The following is a 22,323-nucleotide window of genomic DNA, read 5'->3' as shown; positions in this document are numbered from 1 at the left end:
CACTTGGCCGACAGAGACAAGAACATTTTTTGAGTTCACAGCCAACCTGTTTTACAGTGAGCTTCAGGACAGCTAGGGTTACACAGAAAAACTTTGTCTGAAAACAAAACAAAACAAAATTCAACGTGGAAAATTGTAGTTTTGGGGTTAGCATTGGGGTTAAAAAAGCTTGTTCACGCCAATGGTTGGGTGGCGTGTGCCATTAATCCCAGCACTCCAGAGGTAGGGGCAGGCAGATCTCTGAGTTCTGGGAGGCTCCACAAATTTACAGAGCAAGTTCCAGGACAGCCAAGGCTAACACAGAGAAAGCCTGCCTTGGGAGTGGAGGGTGGGGAAGAGATACCAAAAACCAAGGTCTGGGGCAATGTCTCAGTTGCTAACCTGCTTGCAAATGCAAGCAAGTGAGCCAAGTTTGGATGCCTGCCACCTACGTTTTGAAAAATCGCTTGTCTTTTTTTCTTTCTTTTTCTTTTTTTCTTATTTTGTTTTTCGAGACAGGGTTTCTCTGTGCAGCCCTGTCTGTCCTGGAACTCACTCTGTAGACTGATACTGCAACTCAGTCCCACTTGCATCTGCTCTGCACTGGAATTTAAGGCGTGCGCCATCGCGGCTTTGTATCTTTCTACATTAGTACGCTTTATTTAGTAAATTTCTGTCCACACATAAGTTTCCAGGTCATTTTATATTCACTTCGGCTTATGCTGTTAGCTACAATGCTGAGACTCAGTTTTCTCGACTATACCAGACATTACTATTGCACTGTTTATATATATATAGTATTATTATTTTCTTCTTTCTTTTTTTTCTTTTCTTTTTTTCTTTTCTTTCTTTCTCTTTTCTTTTTTTCTTTTTTAATAAGGAATGTATTTTCTTTGATTCTGTTTCTGGCTTCTTTCCCAGAAAACAGAGATTAGGTGTTGCCTAGCAACCTCCACTTAAATTGGAATTCCCTTCTTTCCCAGCAAAAACAACTGCTTCGCTTCCAAGTCCCGGGCAACTTTACAGTGTTGCCTAGCAACGTCGTTTCCAATGATGTGATTGGACCGCTCTCTTTCATCGGTTCCCGGTCAGAAAGAACAGAATTTATTAACTTAATCTCTGTGTGAGACCACAACGGATGGGTACGCGTTGCCTAGCAACCGGATTCCCGACCCTCCCTTTAGCCCGGAGTCGGAAACTAGATTTCGACTCCAAGATGGTGACCGGATGTGCCGTTTTTCGATTTATTTCGTGCTTGATGTTGTGCGCAAAAGTTTGCTCGATTTCAAGAGGCCCTTAAAGGGGCTCGTTGTGCCCATTCTGAGAGTTTCGTGTTGTTGGTATGCCCCAGGGTAGAGATAAAACCACGGCTCGCAAAATGCCCCGCACAAACATGGCCGTATCAGCATCAGCAGAAGCTGCCAGACGTCCGGCGGGGCTGCGCACACCGCGCAAGCGCACTTCTGTTCGTCCCGGGACGGCGACGGCGTCAGCGGCGCTGGCGTCGGCGGCGCGGGGCATGGTCCCCGGATCCGAAGGCCCGGCGCGGGCCGGGGGCCTGGTCGCCGATGTGGTGTTTGTGATCGAGGGGACAGCAAACCTGGGGCCGTACTTCGAGGAGCTCCGCAAGCACTACCTGCTGCCTGCCATAGAGTGAGTGAGCGAGACCTCTCGTCGCCTCCCGCCGCCCTAGCTAACCTAAAGCTCGTGCCGACCCCGCCTTTCCTCCGTCTTTGCAGGTACTTCAACGGGGGACCCCCTGCAGAGACGGACTTTGGGGGAGACGTGAGTGCGCGGCCGAGTCACGGGATGGAAGCCGGTAGACCCCTGTGTCTGAGGGAGGAAAGATGGGGTCCTTAGTCTTGGGTTTGAGAGAAGAAGGGCTCACAGCTTATTTCTAAAATGATCTGAAGTTGGGATGGCCTGTTCCTTGCCAAAGATCTCAGTTGTAAAGTTGTTCTGTCCTTTCTTCCCAGTATGGTGGAACCCAGTACAGCCTTGTGGTGTTCAACACCGTGGACTGCGCTCCAGAGTCCTATGTACAATGTCACGCACCTACCAGCAGTGCCTATGAGTTTGTCACCTGGCTCGATGGCATCAAGTGAGCTTTGCCTCCATTTGGGGCAGGATGGGTACCCCCAAGAAAGACTGTGGGCAGGGTGGCCTGTGATTGAATAGTGCCCCGCACTCAGCAGAACTCAGTGTGGGTCACCACAGTCCCTGTCTGAGTGTCCAGTTACCGTCAGCTTCTTCTTTCTTCCTCTTGTCTGTCTACTCCAGAGGAGTCTGCAGGATGGGTCTGGGCCCTGAGAGCTCCTTACGTGGTTGGGTCACAGTTTACAGTGTAGCCTTTTTTGTTTTTTTTTGTTTTTTTTCGAGACAGGGTTTCTCTGTGTAGCCCTGGCTGTCCTGGAACTCACTCTGTAGACCAGGCTGGCCTCGAACTCAGAAATCCACCTGCCTCTGCCTCCCAAGTGCTGGGATCAGAGGCATGGGCCACCACACCTGGCACAGTGTAGCCTTGAATTGCTGATCTGACTGCTTCTACTTTCTGGTTGCTGGGATTACAGACACCTGCCACCATGACCAGCTTGTAGAGCCAGGCAGCCTAGAGTCATGGCTTCTTCCCAGATAACTCTTTGACTGTCGGGTCCCAGGGTCCTTTGTGCTGCTCGTTTCGTATTTGTTCTCAGTGCTCTTGACTGTCTGTTGCTGTATAACGTTTCCCCACTCCCACCCCACTTTTAAGGATTTCAGAATGCACAGTTGCTCCTCATGAAGCCATCTGTATGTCAGGAACTCAGGAGGATAAGCCAGGCCGTGTGTGTTTGGTCAGGTCTCACAGGGCTGTGTTCATCCACTCTCTGGCATGCCTGAAAGAGCCACGGCCATGAGGCCGTGATGGCTATGATGGCTGTTCTGCGGCTGTGGACAGAGCCTTAGTTCCTTGCTGGCTCTTTGCCATCATGCCCTGGCATATAGCAGAGTGATGCCCAGATTGGCAGCTGGCTCTGCTCAGAGTGAATGAGTGAATCCAGGGGGCAAAGAGGAAGCCACCAGGCTTTTTTGATGACCAAGTGACAGTCCATCACTTTTGTCACCACTTGTTTGGTAGGTGAGTCTATCCTGGTCCAGATAAGAATGGGTGACCAGTGGGATCCCTGGGGACAGACCACCAGAGCCATGTAGGGTGCTGCCGCCCAGCACACAGTAAGCAGTGCGTGAGTGCCCAAAGTTACTGCTTGCCCTGTTCCTGGTCTTGGTTTGCAAATGAATAACAGTGTAGACTGGTGGGCATTGGAAGGGTTGAAGGGGCGCTGGGGCTAACCTCGCCATGTGGATTCCACAGGTGTGTTGTGGTCAAGGTTCATATAGCGGTGCTGATCTAGATCCTGTTTTGATGAAGCAGGTGTGTGTTGAATGTCTGCTTGTCTGCTGTGTTCCAGGTGTGTGTGTGTGTGTGTGTGTGTGTGTGTGTGACATGGTAGGTGGCATGGAAAGCTGACCTGTGCACTGCCCCACCCCCTCCCGGAAGTTGTTAGGATTAGAGTTAATGTAAAGCCAGCCTTCCCATCCTTGACATTGTTGACACTTTGCACTCACGGTTTTTTTTTTTTTTTTTTTTTTGGTTTTTCGAGACAGGGTTTCTCTGTATAGCCCTGGTTGTCCTGGAACTCACTTTGTAGACCAGGCTGGCCTCGAACTCAGAGATCCACCTGCCTCTGCCTCCTGAGTGCTGGGATTAAAGGCGTGCGCTACCACGCCCGGCTTGCACTCACGTTTTTAAAACAGATTTTTTTTTTTTTTAATTTAATGTGTACGAGGTTCTGTATATGCAACACTTGTGCCTGGTGCTCTTTGAGACCAAAAGAGGCCATCAGATCCTCTGGAATTGGAGTTACACAGTGCCATGGAGGTGTTGGGACTGCAGCCTGGATCCCCTGGAAGAGCAGCCAGTGCTCTGAACACTGATTCATTTCTAGGCCCTTAGTCTGGTTTAAACACCACACAGTCCTTTCCATCCTCCTGCCTCAGCCTCACCCATGTTAGGTTTGCTTGTTTGAGCTGCTATACCTAGCTTGGATTATATAAATCTTTTATTTTATTTTTTTAACCCACTCATCTCTCTGTCCCCTCATATCCACCCACAACACTTGCAACCTCCCTTCCAAAATAAAAAAACAAAACAAAACAAAACAGTGTTGATGATTTGTCTGCATGTATGTCTGTGTGAGGGTGCCGGACACTGTAACTGTCCGTAACGGACAGTTCTGAGCTGCCAGCTGCTCTGGAATCCGAGCAGCCAGTGCTCCTAACCAGGCAGCCATCTCTCCAGATCCCGAACTAGATAATTGTTTGTTGGGAGGCCTGTCCTAGGTGCTGAGCCATATCCTGACCCTGCGAGAATGTCCAACAGCCTTTCCCTGCTGCCTGCCAATGGCATCCCTAGAAAGTTATCTTCAGGCATTGTCAAGTGTCGATGTCTTCTAAGAACGTCTGGGAGGAACCCCCATCTGGAGTTCTGGGAAGCCCCAAGGCCCTCATTGCTGCACATCAGGGATGGTGCATATGAGGATTCCACCACATTTGGTCAGATGTGAGTTGGGGGGAGCCAGTGCCAGCCAGCTCCATTCTTGTTGGCTGGTAAATCTTCTGGGCATGTTTCTGTGTGAGGAATCTTGTGTGACGTTTCTTATCAGCCAGTTGTCCTCTGCTTCTGTGACCTAAGGCTTCAGGAGATGCTAGCCATGTGAACCATGAGTGATGGCTATGGGGGAACAGCTTCAGCCAGACTTCAGTGGTGTCGACTGTGGGAAGAGTGGCCTCTCCCTTAGGGGAAAGGCTGGACAGGACACTGTGGCATCCACTTCTGCACTTAGAATCCTGTAAACACGAGTGCCCCCATTTGGAGGCCTCTGCTGCTGCTTGGCATTTCAACATCATTTAACTCTCCCAGGATTGCTGTGTTGCTCAGGGCCCGTGACTCATGTCCAAGATTTTCTGGGCAGGATAGGAATGGGAGTGACAGTGGCCAGGCTGGTCCCTGCTTAGGAAATCTCACCTGCTGCTGATGGTGCTGGGAGACAGGGCAGGGCGTGCTGGAAAGTTAAGAAGTGGCCGTGCTGCTAAGAGGTAGGCTTCTGATGTTACATCTCCCTTCTGCCAGGAGCCGGTCTCCCATAGCTAATGGCTTTGAGTCAGAAAGAACAGGGTGTCTGTGTCACAGCCTTCGGCTGACTGTTTACTCACTCATGAAGGTGTGCGGCACAAATGCTGAGTGGTCATGAGGTGCAGACACTGTCCTGGCCCTGGGGAGCTGCTGGTCACATTCACTGTGACCAGGGCCTCTGGGGCAGGGTGTGATCATGGGCAAAGGTAGCTGAGTCAACCTGGGACCTCTTTTGTGTGTGTGTGTATGTGTGTGTAAACTCTACTTCCCGCCCTGCAGGAGTTGGCTCTGATTCAGCACTGGGGGTTCTAGGGTTTGGATTCGGGTCATCAGGCTCGGCAGCTCTGTTTTTATCTTGCTGGGAACCCAGCCCAGGCCTAGTGTTGGGAGGCTCAGTGTGTTACCACTCATTTGCTATCTGCGTTGGGGGGTGGGGGTGGGGGGGCGGGCTAAGCAACCACTTTGCAGTGAGCTGCAGGCTGAAGAACCAACCAGGCTGGCTCCAGACCTCTTTCCTCTCCAGTACAGGCTGTGCCACCACCCGGGTTTTTTTGTTTGTTTGTTTGTTTTTAATTGATTGTAAGCAGGGCGTGGTGGCACACGCCTTTAATCCCAGCACTCGGGAGGCAGAGGCAGGAGGATTTCTGAGTTTGAGACCAGCCTGGTCTACAGAGTGAATTCCAGGACAGCCAGGGCTATACAGAGAAACACTGTCTTGAAAAACAAAAACAAAAAAAATAGTTTCTGATTGTTTTGTGTGTGTGTATGTGCCGTGCCGTGTCCCTGGCCTCAGAGACATTGTTGTTTCTGACTTCTACATGAGGTTCTCTGAATCTGGAGCTAAAGATGGTTGTGAGCTACTGTGTCGTAATTGAACCTGCATTCTCTAAAAAAGTAGCTGGTGCTGTTAACTGTTGAGCCATGTATAGACCTGAGGCTTTGAGTTGGTGGTGTCAGGTGGTGGGCTTCCTGGAGGAGGGCAAGCTGGGCACATGTCAGGATAGATAAGCTGGGTTTTCACCTAATCCAGAATGTAGTAGGTTTGGGGGAGTCTGAGCAGAAATACGTGCATCAGTTACTCTGCAAACCTGTCAGGAAGAGGACAGGAACAGGAGGGTAGGCCCAGCTAAAGGCTTTGCTGGCTGGACAGTCATTTATTCATTTACCAATTATTTCCACCATATGCCTTTTATGGGCCAGACAGGTGGGCCAGTCTGGGAACAAGAAATGAGAGGGGGCAGACATGAGACTGTCACATTTTAGCAGTGTAGGGCTAAGGCAGCCATACAAGTCAGCCCAAAGATTGTGGTAGCATCAGTTGTGCTGGAACAAAGGCCTTTCCCAGGATACCATGCAGAGGGACACCGCGGGTGGGTTCCTAGGTTGCCATGGACAAGTACCAGGAGCCAGGTTCAAAAACAGTATGGCTGCTTCAAGTCCCAGGTCACAGTGCTGACTGAGTGGGAAGGGCCTGAAACTCTGGGGAAAGGCTCCTCCCCGACCTCTCCAGCTGTGAGTGGCCCTGGAGCTCTGTGGCTTGACCTTCCTGTGGACTGTCCACATCTTCTTGCCACCTTCCCCTTTTCATAGACCTGGAGGTGTCTGTGGATGGATTGGGGTCTTGTACTTCCCTCTTCCATTACTTGTGTAGAGCCTGCTTCTAGGAAGCTAACACTGGGCTCCCGTGGTTCCGCCTGACACGCCACGCTGAAGTACATTTCACCCATGGCACTGTGGAGGAAGCAGGAGCCTGTCTTGTACTAGTGCTTCTTCTAGCAGTAGGAGATTGAGGCTGGGGAGATGGATGGCTCCGTACTTAACAACACTCACAGGCTGCTTTTCCAGAGGACCCAGGATCGATTCCATGCACTCCTGTGAAGGCTCTAGTCTCTGGGGATCTGATTGCCTTTCCTGGCCATTTTAGGGCCCCAGGCGTGTGCATGGTGTACACAAACACATTCAGGCAAAACACCATACACAGAAAATAAAGAGTCTAGTGGCACACACCTGTAATCCCAGCACTTGAGAGGCAAAAGCAGGCAGAGATTTGTGAGTTCAAGGTCAGCCAGGTTTACACAGTGAGTCCTAAGACAGCCCAGACTAAATAGTAAGTGACACCTTGACAAAACAAAAGAAAAAGAGAAAAGGAAATAAAGCAAACCAGTGAGGCAGATGGCCCATTCGGGAGGGGATATTAGGACAGTCAGGGCATTGGGCCACCTGGACTGGGACGCCCAGAGGCCATGTTCAGAGTCCTGGCTCCTCCTGCTGCCCTCTTGATGTCCTCCCTTCTTAGCGTCTCTCCCAGCCTGGTGCTCTCGAGTCACTGAGTAAAACTCTAAGGACAGTGTCCTGTCAGAGGGTGCAGTGCCTTGTGGGAGGGTCAGGAAGAGTGCCGGCTGGCTGTGTTGGGCACTGGGTCTAACTGGCACCCCTCCCACAGGTTCATGGGCGGTGGTGGCGAGAGCTGTAGTCTCATCGCTGAAGGTCTGAGCACTGCCCTGCAGCTGTTCGATGACTTTAAGAAGATGCGTGAACAGATGTGAGTGTCCGGCCTCCTGGGAAATCCTCGATCCTCACCCTGGATGGGGGACAGGAAGTGGGGCCCTGTGTAGGGCAGCCCAGGCCAGTGCCTGACCAGGCACTAGGTAGGGACCTCCCTTCTATGCTCCTTGCCCAGTAGATGAGTTAAAGTTGTCACTAAATCCGAGAGCCTCAGTGTTGTCAGCTGTAAATGACCTCAGAGGGTGAGGGCATGACACACAGTTGCCATGGCGAACCTGCTATCCCATGACTTTGTCCCTGGCAGTGGCCAGACCCACCGAGTCTGTCTCCTCATCTGCAACTCACCCCCGTACCTCCTGCCCGCCGTGGAGAGCACCACCTACTCAGGCTGCACTACCGAGAGCCTGGTGCAGAAAATAGGAGAGGTGAGGGGAGTGCTGAGTTGGGGGCTGCACCCCTGTGTGGGAGAGAGGGAGGGAGGGAGGGGGAAGCCCACACCTGGATCCTAGGAAGCAGGCTGGGGTCCGAAACCCAAGGCAAAAAATAGCCAAAGTCTCTGTGCTTGCTTACGACTGTCCATACTCAGAATTCTGGGTAACCTAAGGCCAGGCTTTACGTGCCCACGGTGTGCTGTCCCACCCCGAGGCAGGGGAGGAGACTAACTCCAGCACGTTCATGGAGGCCATTATTGCTTTCCCCTTCTGCAGCGAGGCATCCACTTCTCCATCGTTTCTCCGAGAAAGCTGCCAGCCCTCCGGCTTCTGTTTGAGAAGGCGGCTCCTCCTGCCCTACTGGAGCCTTTGCAGCAACCAGCAGACGTCAGCCAGGACCCCAGGCACATGGTGCTTGTGCGTGGGCTCGTGCTGCCTGGTGAGGCCTGGGTACTGTACGCTAAAGGGGGGGTTCCTTTTCAGTACTCTGTTAACATGGATTTTTGGTTGTCCCTTTTCTACCCCCAACTCCTTCTCTTGGGCCTGTGTTGTCTCTCCTGTGCTCAGTTGGTGGCAGCTCGACCTCAGGCTCTCTGCAGACCAAGCAAGCAGTCCCCTTGCCACCAGCTCCAGCTTCTGCTGCCACGCTGTCAGCAGCGCCCCCGCAGGCTCTGCCCCCTGTCCCACCACAGTACCAGGTATGGATGTAATGGGGGGGGGCAGCTCCTGGGGCCCTGTGGAGACTTGGCCTCTGTGGGGGTGGAGTCAAAGCTCCTGGGTCATCAGAGCTGTGTATTTTGCTTCGGGGTGCAGAAGTACATAGTTCTAGGGGCACATGGTCTTCTTTCATGTGACAGGTTCCTGGGAACCTAAGTGCTGCTCAGGTGGCTGCGCAGAATGCTGTGGAGGCTGCCAAGAGCCAGAAGGCCGGGCTGGGCCCACGCTGTGAGTTCTAGAAGAGGCAGAGGGGGCTTCCCTACATTCTGACCCAGCTACCCACTCACGCTGGTTTCTCCCACAGTCTCACCCATCAACCCTCTCCAGCAAGCTGCTCCAGGAGTGGGGCCCCCCTTCAGCCAGGCCCCAGCACCCCCATTGGCTCCTGTGCCCCCTGGAGCTCCAAAGCCACCTCCTGCCTCACAGCCTAGCCTAGTCTCCACCGTGGCCCCCGGACCAGTCCTGGCAGCTCCTGCGCAGCCTGGGGCGCCGTCTCTGGTAGGTGGCTCGTCGTCCCCAGCCTCAGGCTGCTGCTGTGCTCACAGTAGATGAAAGGTGGTACCTAGCCTCCCGCAAGGGGCCTGAGCTCCACGGTGAGGTGCATAGCTGTGATGTGCAGCTCTGGGGCAGGGCTGTGGGCTCCTGGCCTGAGGAACCCAGGTATCCTGGAATTCTGGGAGTCTGGTTCCTCATGCTTGGCATGGATGGTCTCAGACATATGGTTAGTGGTCGCGGAGGTCCTTTGTCCCGCTCCTATAAGGTGTCTACTCCCCGACAGAGCATGGTGTCCTCATTGCTGTTTGTCCTCAGCAGGCAGGCACTGTAACCCCAGGTGGGGTCAATGGTCCTTCAGCAGCCCAGCTTGGGGGTCCTGCACTTGGTGGGCAGCAGTCAGTATCCAACAAGCTCCTAGCCTGGAGTGGAGTCCTCGAGTGGCAGGAGGTGAGTGGCTGAGAAGGGGGGCTCCCAGAGCACTTAGGATATGCAGAGGAAGGCAGGATGTGTGGCCCAGCTCTCAAGTTGGCATTTAAGAATTATGTTGGGGGGGCTGGTGAGATGGCCTAGTGGGTAAGAGCACCCGACTGCTCTTCCGAAGGTCCGGAGTTCAAATCCCAGCAACCACATGGTGGCTCACAACCATCCGTAACGAGATCTGATGCCCACTTCTGGAGTGTCTGAAGACAGCTACAGTGTACTTACATATAATAAATAAATAAATCTTAAAAAAAAAAAAAAAGAATTATGTTGGTAGCCGGGCGTGGTGGCGCACACCTTTAATCCCAGCACTTGGGAGGCAGAGGCAGGTGGTTTTCTGAGTTCGAGGCCCGCCTGGTCTACAAAGTGAGTTCCAGGACAGCCCGGGCTATACAGAGAAACTCTGTCTCGAAAAACCAAAAAAAAAAAAAAAAAAGAATTATGTTGGAGCCAGGCATGGTAGCATGTCCCACCATTCCCAGTACTGGGGAGGCAGAGCCAGATGGATTTGAGTTTGAGGCCAGTGAGTTCTAGGATGGCCAGGGCTACACAGAAAGACCCTGTTTCAAAAAACCAAAAACAAACAAAAAATTTTATTGGAGCTCATTGGTTGAGCAGTTGTCTACTAGACACAGGCCTCCATCCCCAGTCAGTCAACATGCGTGCACACACACACCCAAAGCAGCAAAAACCAAAATTTGTGCTTTCAACAGGGTTCCAGATATTGGGCTCTGGAGGATAGTGACCATAAGATTTAGGGCCCAGAAGAGGGACCCAGTGTTTGTGGGATCTGGGCACTTGAGTAGGGTTGCTGGGAAGGTGGGGGGAGGGGTTGTGGGCCTGCAGGAGCTGGTGAAGGTTAGGTCACCAGGCCTTGGTTGAGTCACCCTTTCTCTTTCAGAAACCCAAGCCTGCATCTGTGGATGCCAACACCAAGCTGACGAGGTCTCTGCCTTGCCAGGTCTATGTGAACCATGGAGAAAACCTGTAGGTATTTGTCAGGGGCGGGGCAGGCTCAGCCTGACTGCCCTGACTCTCCTTTCCCTGTGCTGCCTTCCAGGAAGACTGAGCAGTGGCCCCAGAAACTGATCATGCAGCTTATCCCTCAGCAGCTGCTGGTGAGTCCTGCCCGGCCAGGCCTGCCTGGGCCTCACACCTTGTTCCTCACGTGATGCTTCCCCTCTGTGTGTTGCCCCACGTGATACCTGTATGCTTCCAGACCACCCTGGGTCCGCTGTTCCGGAACTCAAGAATGGTTCAGTTCCACTTCACCAACAAGGACCTGGAGTCCCTCAAAGGCCTCTACCGCATCATGGGCAATGGCTTTGTGAGTGCACTAACTCCTGTCCCCTTCTCTGCCAACTTGGTGAGGGCCCCGGGGACCCAGCCCCAGGAGCTGCTGATCCTCGCACCCTGTGCCTTATTGTGGCACTGCAGATAGAACCTCGTCCTTGCTTAAGTACATGTGTCCTAGGGCCCACTGAGTCCCTGAGATAAGACATACTGTGTAGCAACACCTCCACGTGGACGTCCTGCTGCCCCAGGCTCCCTTGGGTTGCCTTTGTAGGCTTGTGCAGTGGAGCCTGACTTCTCTGCCCCTCTTGTTTTCTGTTGGATAGGGCCTGCCCTTGCAACTCATCTGACCTGTTGTAGGGGCATCTCCCGAATCGTCTCAGCTTCCTGGGTGCCAGTGGGTTGAAATTAGTGTCTGGGGAGACACAGCGCCCGTGTACGTGGTTGAGGCACGGTGACTTCTTGTTTGTTTGTTTGGTTTTTGAGACAGGGTTTCTCTGTGTAGCCCTGGCTGTCCTGGAACTCACTTTGTAGACCAGGCTGGCCTTGAACTCAGAAATTCGCCTGCCTCTGCCTCCCGAGTGCTGGGATTAAAGGCATGCGCCACCACGCCCGGCCCCGGCACAGTGACTTCTGTGCCTGCTTTTTCCCAGGCAGAGTACTGTTGGTCATCAGCCTCACAGCCCTTCTCACCTGTACTCTCTTTTGTGGGTGGGGGTCAAGCACTTGGGGATCCTGCTGGGGCTGTCATCTGGCTGCTCAGCAGGTCCCAGGTCCTTGGTGGTGGGCTCATCGGTGCAGATGATGGATTCTGAGTTAATGTTTCCAGAGGGTAACAGGAACTGGTGTTCTTGTTGTAGAACAGGACCCAGCAGGGAGCCCAGTGATGCCATGCCTAGACTGTAGGTACAGAACAGAACCTGAGCTTCTGGGCAACCTTGAAGCATGTGGAAGAGGCAATGGCTGAATCTCCTTCTTCAGAAAATGAGAAATGTCCACAACTTCTGGCCAGGCCTCCTTTAATCTGGGCCAGAGTTGGGTTGCTAGGCTGCACCCCCTGTAGGGGAGGGCATTCACCAGCTCACCGGCTCCACTGGCACCACCCTGTTCTGTACTGGACAGTGTGAGCAGCAGCTGCAGGCCGAGCAAACCCAGGTCCTGAGAAGGAAACCATGGTAGCCAAAGCCAGTCCCCTGAGAGTCTGAGGGGGCACCTTGACTCCCGAAATGGCTGCCTTGTGATGTTGCTGTCCCTGGTCCATGCTCGTGGACATTGGCAGAGAGATAGAGCCACCCTTAAAGGTCTTACTCCATCTTTTCTGGCATCCTCCCCAGCAGACCCCTTTCCAGTGTGATTGGGGGAGGCCGTCCAGCGCTGTGCTGAAGTGAGACAAGGAGGTGGAGGCGCTCAGTCAGGGTCACCGTGGGTTTCTGATGTGACCTGCTGTCTTTCCTTCTTAGTGGCCAGCGGGTGCTTCGATCTTGCTGTGCCCTTTGACTACCGGGTTCACTGCTTACACTCAGTTTCTGTCTTCTGGGGCAGATGCCAAGCAGACCTGCCCACCTTGGCATTATGCAGAGAGATCTCCTTACCTCTTGCCCACAGGGCTTGTAGAGTGTTATGTGAGGAGGGATATCTGGGAGCCCCCTGGTGGGCAGGTCCTGAGAGTCTCTGTCCACAGGCGGGCTGCGTGCATTTCCCGCACACGGCCCCATGCGAGGTGCGCGTGCTTATGCTCCTGTACTCGTCTAAGAAGAAGATCTTCATGGGCCTCATCCCCTACGACCAGAGCGGCTTCGTCAATGGCATCCGCCAGGTCATCACCAACCACAAGCAGGTCCAGCAGCAGAAGCTGGAGCAACAGCGCGGGGTGAGTGTGGAGCCAGGCCAGCTGGTCACCATGGCCTCCTGTCTCCAGAGATCTTGCCTGAGTCCCATGTCCCCTGTGTCCTAGCAGAGCAGTCTTAGTCCCTTTTCAGTATCCACTTCAGATTCCTGATGCAGGACCCACCTTACAGCCAGGCAGGGTGTGGCACACCTCCTTGATGGTTTGCCCCCAGAAAACGGCAGCCTGCTTCTACACACCGGGTCTCCCCGACAGGACAGGGTCAGTCACCGTCCCTCATCTGACTTGTCCTCTCTGTCCCCGTGCAGATGGGGGCACAGCAGGCACCTCCAGTCCTGGGCCCCATTCTGGAGGAGCAAGCGAGGCCCCCGCAGAATCTAGTGAGGACTCGGGTGGGGACTGGTGGGGTTGGGGATGGAGGTGGGTGGACTTGGGGCGGCCACCCTACTGTCCTTCTTCATGCCTCTGTTCCCCAGCTACAGCTCCGTGCACCACAGCCTCAGCCTCAGGGTGCCGTGGGAGCTTCTGCGGCTACAGGGCAGCCCCAGCCCCAAGGTGCTACCCAGGCCCCCACAGGCGCACCTCAAGGTCCTCCTGGAGCAGCCCCTGGCCCACCTCCTTCTGGACCCATCCTGCGGCCCCAGAACCCTGGGGCCAACCCCCAGCTGCGGAGCCTTCTCCTTAACCCAGCACCGGTGAGACTTGGGATTAAAGAAGCAGGGAATTGCAGGTTCTGACCCAGTATCTCTGGGAGGAAGTAGTGGGCTGGACAAGGCTCCCAGGGCGGTGGACCTTCCCGGATTTTACACTAGGCCCTCTGAGTCATTCTTTGTCTTCCTTAGCCCCAGACTGGGGTGCCCCCGCCCCAGGCCTCCCTACACCACCTACAGCCTCCAGGGGCCCCTACATTGCTGCCACCACATCAGAGCATGGGGCAGCCCCAGCTGGGGCCGCAGCTCCTGCATCCTCCACCTGCCCAGTCATGGCCCACACAGCTTCCCCAGCGGGCGCCACTGCCAGGTAAGGGTGCTCCAGGGGAGGATAGGGGTCTAGAGTGGGAGTCCCTGAAGCCACTGGTAAGGACCCTATTACCAAAGGGCCTCCCGTAGCTCAAGGGGACATTGGGAAGTTCAGCTATAAGAGCAAGACCTCTTGTGGTGGGTGAAAAATTCCCACAATCCTTACCTTCTGATCCTGGGGTGCTGGAAGATATCTTAGGGTCAGTGAAGCTACACGTGTGGGGGAAGGGCTCCCGAAGGGTCAAAGGAAAGTGTCTGCATTCAGCGGGGCTTAGAAGGACTTCTGGCGTTCCATGGAGCTTCCTAGAAACCTTACTGCCTTGGGTTCCCAGAGGAAGTGGGATGAGAGGCCCAGGGTCCTCAGTGGCCCCAGGGACCACTGGGAGATGCAGTCCCTTCCCGCTGCCCCCCAGGTCAGATGCTGCTGAGCGGGGGTCCCAGGGGCCCGGTCCCCCAGCCGGGCCTGCAGCCCAGCGTCATGGAGGACGACATCCTCATGGACCTCATCTGAACCCAACACCCAATAAAGTTCCTTTTAACAATGCCCGGCTCCCGTGACTGACGCCCCGAGGGCTGTCTTTGCTCTCGCCTTGCAGACTCCCCAAGGCCCCGGCTGGGTGATGCTGGGCCCTGGGATGAGTTGGAGGCAGCATGGTGGGCCTGGTTCTGGGAGACTTGGAGCAGGTGGGCAGGAAGTGTACAGCTCATGTGCACTCAAGGGGTTAGAGCCCAGAATGCCTCTGACCCAGCCAGGGTTCCGAGGAGCCTGGAAGGAGAAGCAGAAATTGGGAGCCAGAAGGACCTAGGTGTAGATAGCCAAAGCCACAGCGCAGGGCCAGCAGGGCCAGCAGGTGGACACTCCTGGAGCGTGAGCGTTCAGGAAGGAGCCAGAGCCGGAGAGTCCAGACTGGGGAGCTGGACATTTGTCCTGGGCATGCAGGACTGCATAGACTGCTAACGGGGCGGGTGTCAGGAAGGTGTGATGGATTGTAGGAGCAGGGCAAGCAAGAGGCAAGGTCATGGGAGTGTCTAGGTGACACATGCCACACCAGGAAGTCAGGATGTCCCCAGCACTGGGTTCAGTTGAGTGTGGGTGAGTTGGGTAGCTCCTGTCTCGCAGAGTACCCCCAGGCTTGTGTGCAGGGCTTCCCCCTGGAGATGGAGTGAGATGTTTGTCACACAGGCACATGTTGTCCTGAGTGTGGTCTGTGCCTGGACCACCACTGCCTGGGTGTGGGACGTCGGTTAATGTGCAGGTGACCCACCCATACCAGGAGAGAGGCTGCAATCTAGTGGCCCATGGGCCACCACAGATGGGTTTTGTTTGGCCTTCCCTGTGTCAGCATGGCACTTTGTCCTCCCGTTAGCTGTAACGCTCCAGTGAGGCTCACACAGTGTGCAGTCTGTTCCTCTCGATGTGTCAGAGACTGACACTGGACCCGCCCTTCTGCCTGGCAGTCGTAGCCCCGTCAGTGGGGCTCATGCTCTTGGGTTCGCCACAGTCCCCACCACTCTCTCTTGCTCTTCCACGGTGAGGCAGGGGCCCTGCCTCAGTCACGGGGCTGGCACCATGGTGGTTGTGTGGTAGCATTCAGAGAAAAGTGAAATCTTTCTTGTACCCATGTCTCCTTCAAAAGTGGCCAAACGAAAGAGAGAAGGAGAGGGCCGCGTGTTTCGAGAAAAGTGGGAGCGAGACTATTTCTTTGTGGAAGTGAAGAGCATGCCTACGTGCTTAATATGCAAAAAAAACGTGTCAGTGCTGAAAGAGTACAACCTGAAGCGCCACTATGAGTCCCAGCACAGTAAGAGCTACGATCAGTACACAGCGCAGAGCCGCGACACACTCCTGCAGGAACTGAAAAGGGCCCTGAGAGCCAGCGAGGCGCTGGAGAGCCAGGAATAGCCATGCAGTGCAGTGGAAAGAACTCCCGTGTTCTGAAGAGCTGTCATCAAGGCTGTCCTGTGAGCCTGACAAGCGTCTGCAGGCTGAAGCACACAAGAGTGAGGCCTTCCGGATCCACACAGAAACTCTGAGCACATGGCTAGCTTTATTTATTGGTGGTGGTGGCGGCAATATCCATGCAACCGAGGCAGTCTGTGAGGTGGCACCAAGCCAGCCCCTGACTTTGAAGTGACTTGCTCCTGTGCATGCAAACACATCAGAATTCATAAGCACAACTACAGTCCCATCATGGTGACCAGGCTGTCCATCATGGGGGCTGTTCCATACCTCGATCCCAAGTGGCACTGTTTGCAAGGACCCAGGTCAGGTCCTAGTCTCAGTAACCAGGAATTGAGATGCTCAAAGAAACACCATGACGCCTTCCTCGACTCTGCCATTCCTGTACTTGAACTGAGCCAATTGCCTGAGACCAGGACATGCAGGAAATCTGAACTGGTATGTTTGGTTCATTTCAAAGTGTGCAGAGCCGTGCCCTGGTTCCCTGGAGGACAGTTAGAAACTTTTGGTTGAAGTTCCCACCCTTGTGAACACTGAATCTGTCTCAGAAGGGATATTCACGAACAGCTCCTGAATGTATATGACTGTGGTGTGGTCCTGGCAGGCGCATGCCTTTGCGAGGAACAGTGGGACTGCCTGCCTTTGGTGCAGCTTGTTTCTGGAAATGAGAGGCGGCCAGGACCAGTCACCCACACTGTGAGACCCAAGACCAAGTCCCCTGAGGGCCATACTCTACTTGAACCTGAGCTAACACTGGCTAGCTCGCCCTTACGATGATGTGAACGCAGACCCCGGTCCGAGTTGGCAGTGCGACAGGGTGCTTGCAATTCTGCAAGATGGCAAGGTTCCTTTGCCTCTGCCCAGCAGTGTCCTGAGTGGCTGCCCACGCTTGTGACAGTCATTGTTTTCCGTTACATACCTAAATCAAAAACTCCATTTTAAGGATTAAGGTTGACATTTCACCTGCCGTCTCTGTCCCAGCCAATGCCAGCACCGACATCTGGGTGAAGAAGGGCAGGTGTCAACCTTCCGCTCAAAAGGCACAAGAAAATTACAAGAGAGAAATTTTAATAACTAAATATTTCTATTTTTCAATTTGTATTTTTTCAATTTTGAATTTAAAGTATGAACTCTAGTATCATCCGTGTTTGTGTTGTATTCCATGCGTTCACCATAGCTCAGTAAAGATCCAATTTGATTATCTTTCTGGCCGTGGGCTTTCCTTCTCCCTGCCTATTCCACCCACTTGTGTGACAGCCTGGCCCCTGCTAGCTGGTTCACATCTGCCCCTGCCCTGGGGCCTGGCTGGGAGGGACTAGGAGTCCTCTTGTCCCACGAGGCCCCTCCCCTGGGTGATTCTCAGAAAGTAAAAGAGGCATAGGGGACCAAGGTGCAGCTGAAGCTATGAAGGTGAGGTGGTGGTGTGGCCATGCAGCCAATGTGTGCCCGTGGCTCTGAGATGTGGGGGTGCTAGGGACTGTGGCGAACCTGGAGAGTGCGTGCCCTGCCTGGTGGCCTTCAAACCCAAACCACTACACACACTGAGGACCAAACAAAATCTGCTGTGAGTCTCATGAGGCCATTAGACCACCATTTTGCGACCTCTGGAAGAAGGAGACTCCAGACCCAGGACACAGCTTCAATGGAGACCCATATGTGAGGGGTGGGTAGGGAGGGGAGAGCTGTTGAAGCAGGCAGGCTTTCTGAAGACGAACTAAGTCATCAATAGGAGAGACAACAGTTTGTATGTAGACCAGGCAGAAGTTTGGAAAATGTGAGTTTGTCCTCAAAACAAGTTAAGCATGGTTGTGGTGGGCTGGAAAAAAGGCTTGGCTGTTAAGAGTGGGTCTCACTCTTGCAGAGGACTTGAGTTCAGTTCCCAGAACCCATATCATGGGGCTCACAAACACCTGTAACTTCAGTTCCAGGAGGAAGAGACTCCTCTGGCCTCCGAGGACACCTGAACACACGCATACACACAGAAAGGCGGCTTGAGGCTCGGCCTTGTCCTCCCAGCTCCTCCATGGGCTGGCCTCCCAAGCCCACCTTCCCATGTGTTGGTATTCCGTGCCCAGAACTCTATATAGGAGAGCAGGGAATTGTGGTCCCTGAACAAAACACACTCTTCAAGCCAATCAAGGTCAAACTTCACAACACAAATCAGATTGTTCCAACTGGCAGCTAGCCTGGGAAGGGGGGACCTGGTAGAGCCTTGCAATGCGCTCAGTTTGTGTAGGAGTGGTCTCATTGTGTATGTAGACCAGGCTGCCCTCAAACTCAGACCTCTACCTCCATTGCCTCCTGAGTGTCCAACAGGCCAGATGGAGTGGTGCATACCTTTAATCCCAGAGTTTTTGAGGCAGAGGCAGGTGGATCTCTGAGTTTGAGGCCTGCCTAGTCTACACAGTGAGTTCCAAGACAGCCTGGGCTATACAGAGAAACCCTGACTTGAAAACAGATTAAATAAATAAATAAATAAATAAAGGAAGGTATGTTGGGTCCTTGGTGCTGTCCTGATAACTGCACCAGGCACTCAGGCAAGACCAGTCTACATAGTTCCAAGCCAGCCAAGGAGACCCTGTCTCAAAAACAAAAGAAAAAAAAGATATATTTGAGGAATGTTTGTTTTAAAACACACACCAAGTCTCTAAAACATGTTTTTCTTTTGTCAGGAAAGTCTTGAGTTGCATAAAGTGCTGATAAAATTCTTCGGGGGAGGGGGGGAGAAAAGATCAAAGTGACAGCCCTCTCCAGATAGTGGTGGCAAATGCCTTTCATCCCAGTATTCAGGAGACAGAGGCAGGCAGATCTATGTGAGTTTGAAGCTAGGCTGGTCTGCATAGCAAGAGCTACACAGGACAGCCAGGGCTACACAGGACAGCCAGGGTGACACAGGACAGCCAGGGCTACACAGGACAGCCAGGGTGACACAGGACAGCCAGGGCTACACAGGACAGCCAGGGTGACACAGGACAGCCAGGGCTACACAGGACAGCCAGGGTGACACAGGACAACCAGGGCATCACAGGACAGCCAGGGTGACACAGAGAAAGCCTGTTTTGGGGGTGCGGAAGGAGGACAGAAAAAAACAAAAACAAAAAAAGTGATGGCCTCTTCTTCCTCACTTTCCTTTACCCAAACAACCAATCATGTCTCAGGCTAGGGGTGTGGCTCAATGTAGAGCCCCTGCCTAGGATCCCCCAGTGAGGAGTTGAAGGCATGGTTGTGTAGTTTGAATTGTCTGTACAAGGTCTTAGCGTGGGCCCACATCACGATATGGGGAAGTGGGTAACATAACAAAGTGTCAAGTTTGTGGCTCTGAAGGTTATTTGCTATTATTTATTTATTGGTTTGTTTTGTTTTTGAGAAAGGATTTCTCTGTATAGCCCTGGCTGCCCTGGAACTTGATCTGTAGACCAGGCTGGCCTAGAACTCAGAGACCCCCGGCCTCTGCCTCCCAGGTGCTGTGATTAAAGGTGTGTGCCAGCCACCACCTGCGATCATTTCTAAGAGAAAAAAATAAAACAAAAGCTGCTGTTGACCAGGCACGGCTCTCCCTCCAGTGGTGCCAGCTCTAGGGCATATCTGTGCAAGGCTAGCTTCGCTCTCATTGCCAGCATCTGGGGTAGACTGTAGGACTGCGATCCCCTCTCAGATTAGCAGGTACATTCCCTCCATGAGGATGTGTGTAAAGTGGTTCAAAAACACCTGGCCCAAGGGGCTTTGGAAGGGACAGAGGCGTGGCCAGCAGCAGCATGGGACTCCTGTTACTGTCAGCTCAAGGTGGAAGGCCATTAAGCCGAGACCGAGATCCAGGGTGGATTCTTTTGTTTACCATTGTGTCTTTTTCATTCTTCTTCTTCTTTTTTTTTTAAGATTTATGTATATGCATACACTGTAGCTGTCTTCAGACACACCAGAAAAGGGCATAAGATCCCATTATAGATGGTTGTGAGCCATCATGTGGTTGCTGGGAATTGAACTCAGGACCTCTGGAAGAGCAGTCAGTGCTCTTAACTGCTGTGCCATCTCTCCAGCCCGTCTGTCTTTGTTTTGTTTTGGTTTTTTTGGTTGTGTGCCAAGATGCATGTGGAGGTCAGAGGGCTTCGGGGTCTCTAACTTGGGTCCTCAGGCTTGGCAGCCGGCACCTTTACCAGCTGGGTCAAACAGCCAGCCTCCCCTGAAGAACCCTTTAACAGTTTAATGAGACGTCAGGGTTTCATGCTGAATAAAGGGAGACTGAGCTGGCCATGGTGATGCTGGCTTGCAATTACACTTGGGAGGATGAGATCTTGTCTTAAAGGAACAGAAGAATGAGGCCCACGAGGACCGAGTCTTCCTAGGTCTTTGTTTAGGGTTTTGATTAGAACAGTGAGGCTGTTAGGACTCCTGAGGGCTGGAGCAGGGGGGGCTGAGGAGATTTGAACCAGGCTTTTCTCCTCAGTGCTGTTGTTGAGGGGTGCTCACACACAGGTTAATGGGGGAGCCCTGGGGTACCTACAATTCCTTATCTTCTGGTGGAGTCTTTAAATCCAGGCTGTGTTCTAGCGGAAAGCTGGCCATGCCCGTCTTTGCTCCTTGTCCCTCATGGCCATTGCTACACGGACAGAATGACCCAGATCATGTTTACACACAACACACATTCTTTGTGATCTTATCTACTCTTGTTCACCCAGGACTGCACAATTTCCATGGTGAGACCCCTTTTTTCTTTTGAGACCTTTTTTCTTTCTAATGTAGTCTAGACTGGCCTCGGAACTCTCTATGTAGCAGAGGACGACCTTGAACTAATCTTCCTGCCCGGACTCCTCAAGTGCTGGGATTAGAAGCCTGCACAACCCCTCTGATTCTGTGGTGCTCACACAGAACCAAGGGCTCCCTGCAAGCCGGTTAAGCACTCAGCCACCCGGTTTCCAGCCTGCCCTGCCGCGAGGTGGTTCTGTTTGTGTGGTTAGAAGATAACTTAGAGTCCTAATGTTTTGGCTATTACAGCTCAGGTCATGTCAGATTTGGGCAGCAAAGTCTGCTTCATTCTGCTGAGCCACCTCACTGCACGCTCTCTGCTTTGCCTGTTATTTGAGTCAGGATTTCTCTGGGTAACCCTTTCTGGCTATCCTGGAAAACAATCAAGACCAGGCTGGCCTTGAACTCTGAGCTCTCCCCCACCCCCTGCCTCCTTAGTGATTACAAGGTGTGTGCCACTATGTTGCTCTTCTCTGCTACTTTGTGGGTTCTTCCTTTAACCTCTCTCCATCCTTTCTATTCCAGCTTTTCAACCCCTTACCACTAGACAGGAGAGAGAAAAGGGAAAAGATCCCTGAATAAAGTTAGGGGTCATAAAGGGATTAGCATAGCATCTGTAGAGTACTTCCTGCTAATTAGGCACCTCAAGTTCCTTGGGACAAGTTTGATCTTTGCTATCTGGACATCTCTTTATTTGTTGTTTTTGTTTTTTGTTCTTTGTTTTTGTTTGTTTTGAGACAGGGTTTCTCGGTTTAGCCCTGACTGTCCTGGAACTCACTCTGTAGACCGACCAGGCTGGCCTCGAACTCAGAAATCCGCCTGCCTTTGCCTCCCAAGTGCTAGGATTAAAGGTATGTGCCACCACGCCTGGCTAGGACATCTGCTTTCTTGTTGCTCTTTGAATATGACTACTTAACAAACTGTACCCAACAGCCCACTCTGCCTCTTGGGGTCGTAGCACTTACAGACCCTCTGAAAAGTCATCAGAATTCCAAACAGCACACAATCACATAAACTAGCTGCAGATGGCAAAACCGTGCCTCTGCTAGAGCAGGAATCGAATCATAGCTGCTGTGAACAGTCTGAAGCAGCCCCTTATCCCACACCTGGGTTTAAAACAAAACATAGTATTAGTGTTAAAAAAAAAAAATCTTGGGCTGGAGAGATGGCTCAGCGGTTAAGAGCACTGCCTGCTCTTCTGAAGGTTCTGAGTTCAAATCCCAGCAACCACATGGTGGCTTACAACCATCCCTAATGAGATCTGATGCCCTCTTCTGGTGTATCTGAAAACAGCTACAGTGTGCCTACATATAATAAATTTAAAAAAAAAATCCCAAAATTGTAACTACACCATTACACCTGATTTTCTCTTGCTTTCTTTTAATTATTTTAAATGTTTCCTTTATGTTTATGGGTGTTTTGCCTGAATGTATGTCTGTATGTGCTTGGTGCCTGTAGAGGCCCAAAGAGGGCATCTGATCCCTTGGCACTGGAATCATACATATTTGTGAAGCTGCCACTGGGTACTTGGAATACAACTTGGATCCTCTGGAAGAGCAGTGTTCTTAATTGCTGAGCCGTCTTTGCAGCACCTCCCATTTTTGAGACAGTCTGTCAAATGTTTAGCCCTGCCTGTCCACAAACTTGCAAGGATTATAAAATCTGTAGTAGGTCTGGAAGGTGGT

General features: G+C 52.7%; 1 protein-coding gene across 18 annotated transcripts; it reads left to right on the top strand.

Moving 5' to 3' along the window:
* Positions 1 to 1,157: 1,157 nt before the first annotated feature.
* On the top strand, positions 1,158 to 17,098 carry Med25 (mediator complex subunit 25). Of its 18 annotated transcripts, none has more exons than XM_017312366.2 (18): positions 1,158 to 1,632; positions 1,719 to 1,764; positions 1,956 to 2,080; positions 7,593 to 7,691; positions 7,959 to 8,079; positions 8,362 to 8,524; positions 8,653 to 8,783; positions 8,943 to 9,030; positions 9,107 to 9,300; positions 9,613 to 9,744; positions 10,679 to 10,764; positions 10,838 to 10,895; positions 10,997 to 11,104; positions 12,752 to 12,940; positions 13,225 to 13,296; positions 13,393 to 13,611; positions 13,759 to 13,936; positions 15,573 to 17,098. In XM_017312366.2, the coding sequence occupies exons 1-18, from the start codon at positions 1,322 to 1,324 to the stop codon at positions 15,836 to 15,838; spliced, it is 2,586 nt and encodes an 861-aa protein (XP_017167855.1). In that variant the 5' UTR covers positions 1,158 to 1,321; the 3' UTR covers positions 15,839 to 17,098. The 18 variants fall into 18 exon arrangements, with proteins under 18 accessions (XP_017167855.1, XP_006541326.1, XP_030098926.1 ...); XM_006541263.2 differs by lacking the exon at positions 15,573 to 17,098 and adding an exon at positions 14,349 to 14,479; NM_001331207.1 differs by having other exon boundaries at positions 1,439 to 1,632; positions 9,616 to 9,744.
* Positions 17,099 to 22,323: the final 5,225 nt, after the last annotated feature.

This window comes from Mus musculus, chromosome 7, assembly GCF_000001635.26.
Source record: "Mus musculus strain C57BL/6J chromosome 7, GRCm38.p6 C57BL/6J".
NCBI lineage: Eukaryota > Metazoa > Chordata > Mammalia > Rodentia > Muridae > Mus > Mus musculus.
Note: the sequence above shows the minus strand (reverse complement) of the source record. Positions and strands in the feature narration are given on the sequence as shown.

Bases quoted from the DNA above. Each gene is read 5' to 3' on its own strand.
- Med25 (XM_017312366.2), top strand. From the start codon at position 1,322: ATGCCCCAGGGTAGAGATAAAACCACGGCTCGCAAAATGCCCCGCACA. The intron at 2,081-7,592 runs GTGAGCTTTGCC...CCCCTCCCACAG, and splicing joins ACCTGGCTCGATGGCATCAA to GTTCATGGGCGGTGGTGGCG. The intron at 13,297-13,392 runs GTGAGGACTCGG...TCTGTTCCCCAG, and splicing joins CGAGGCCCCCGCAGAATCTA to CTACAGCTCCGTGCACCACA.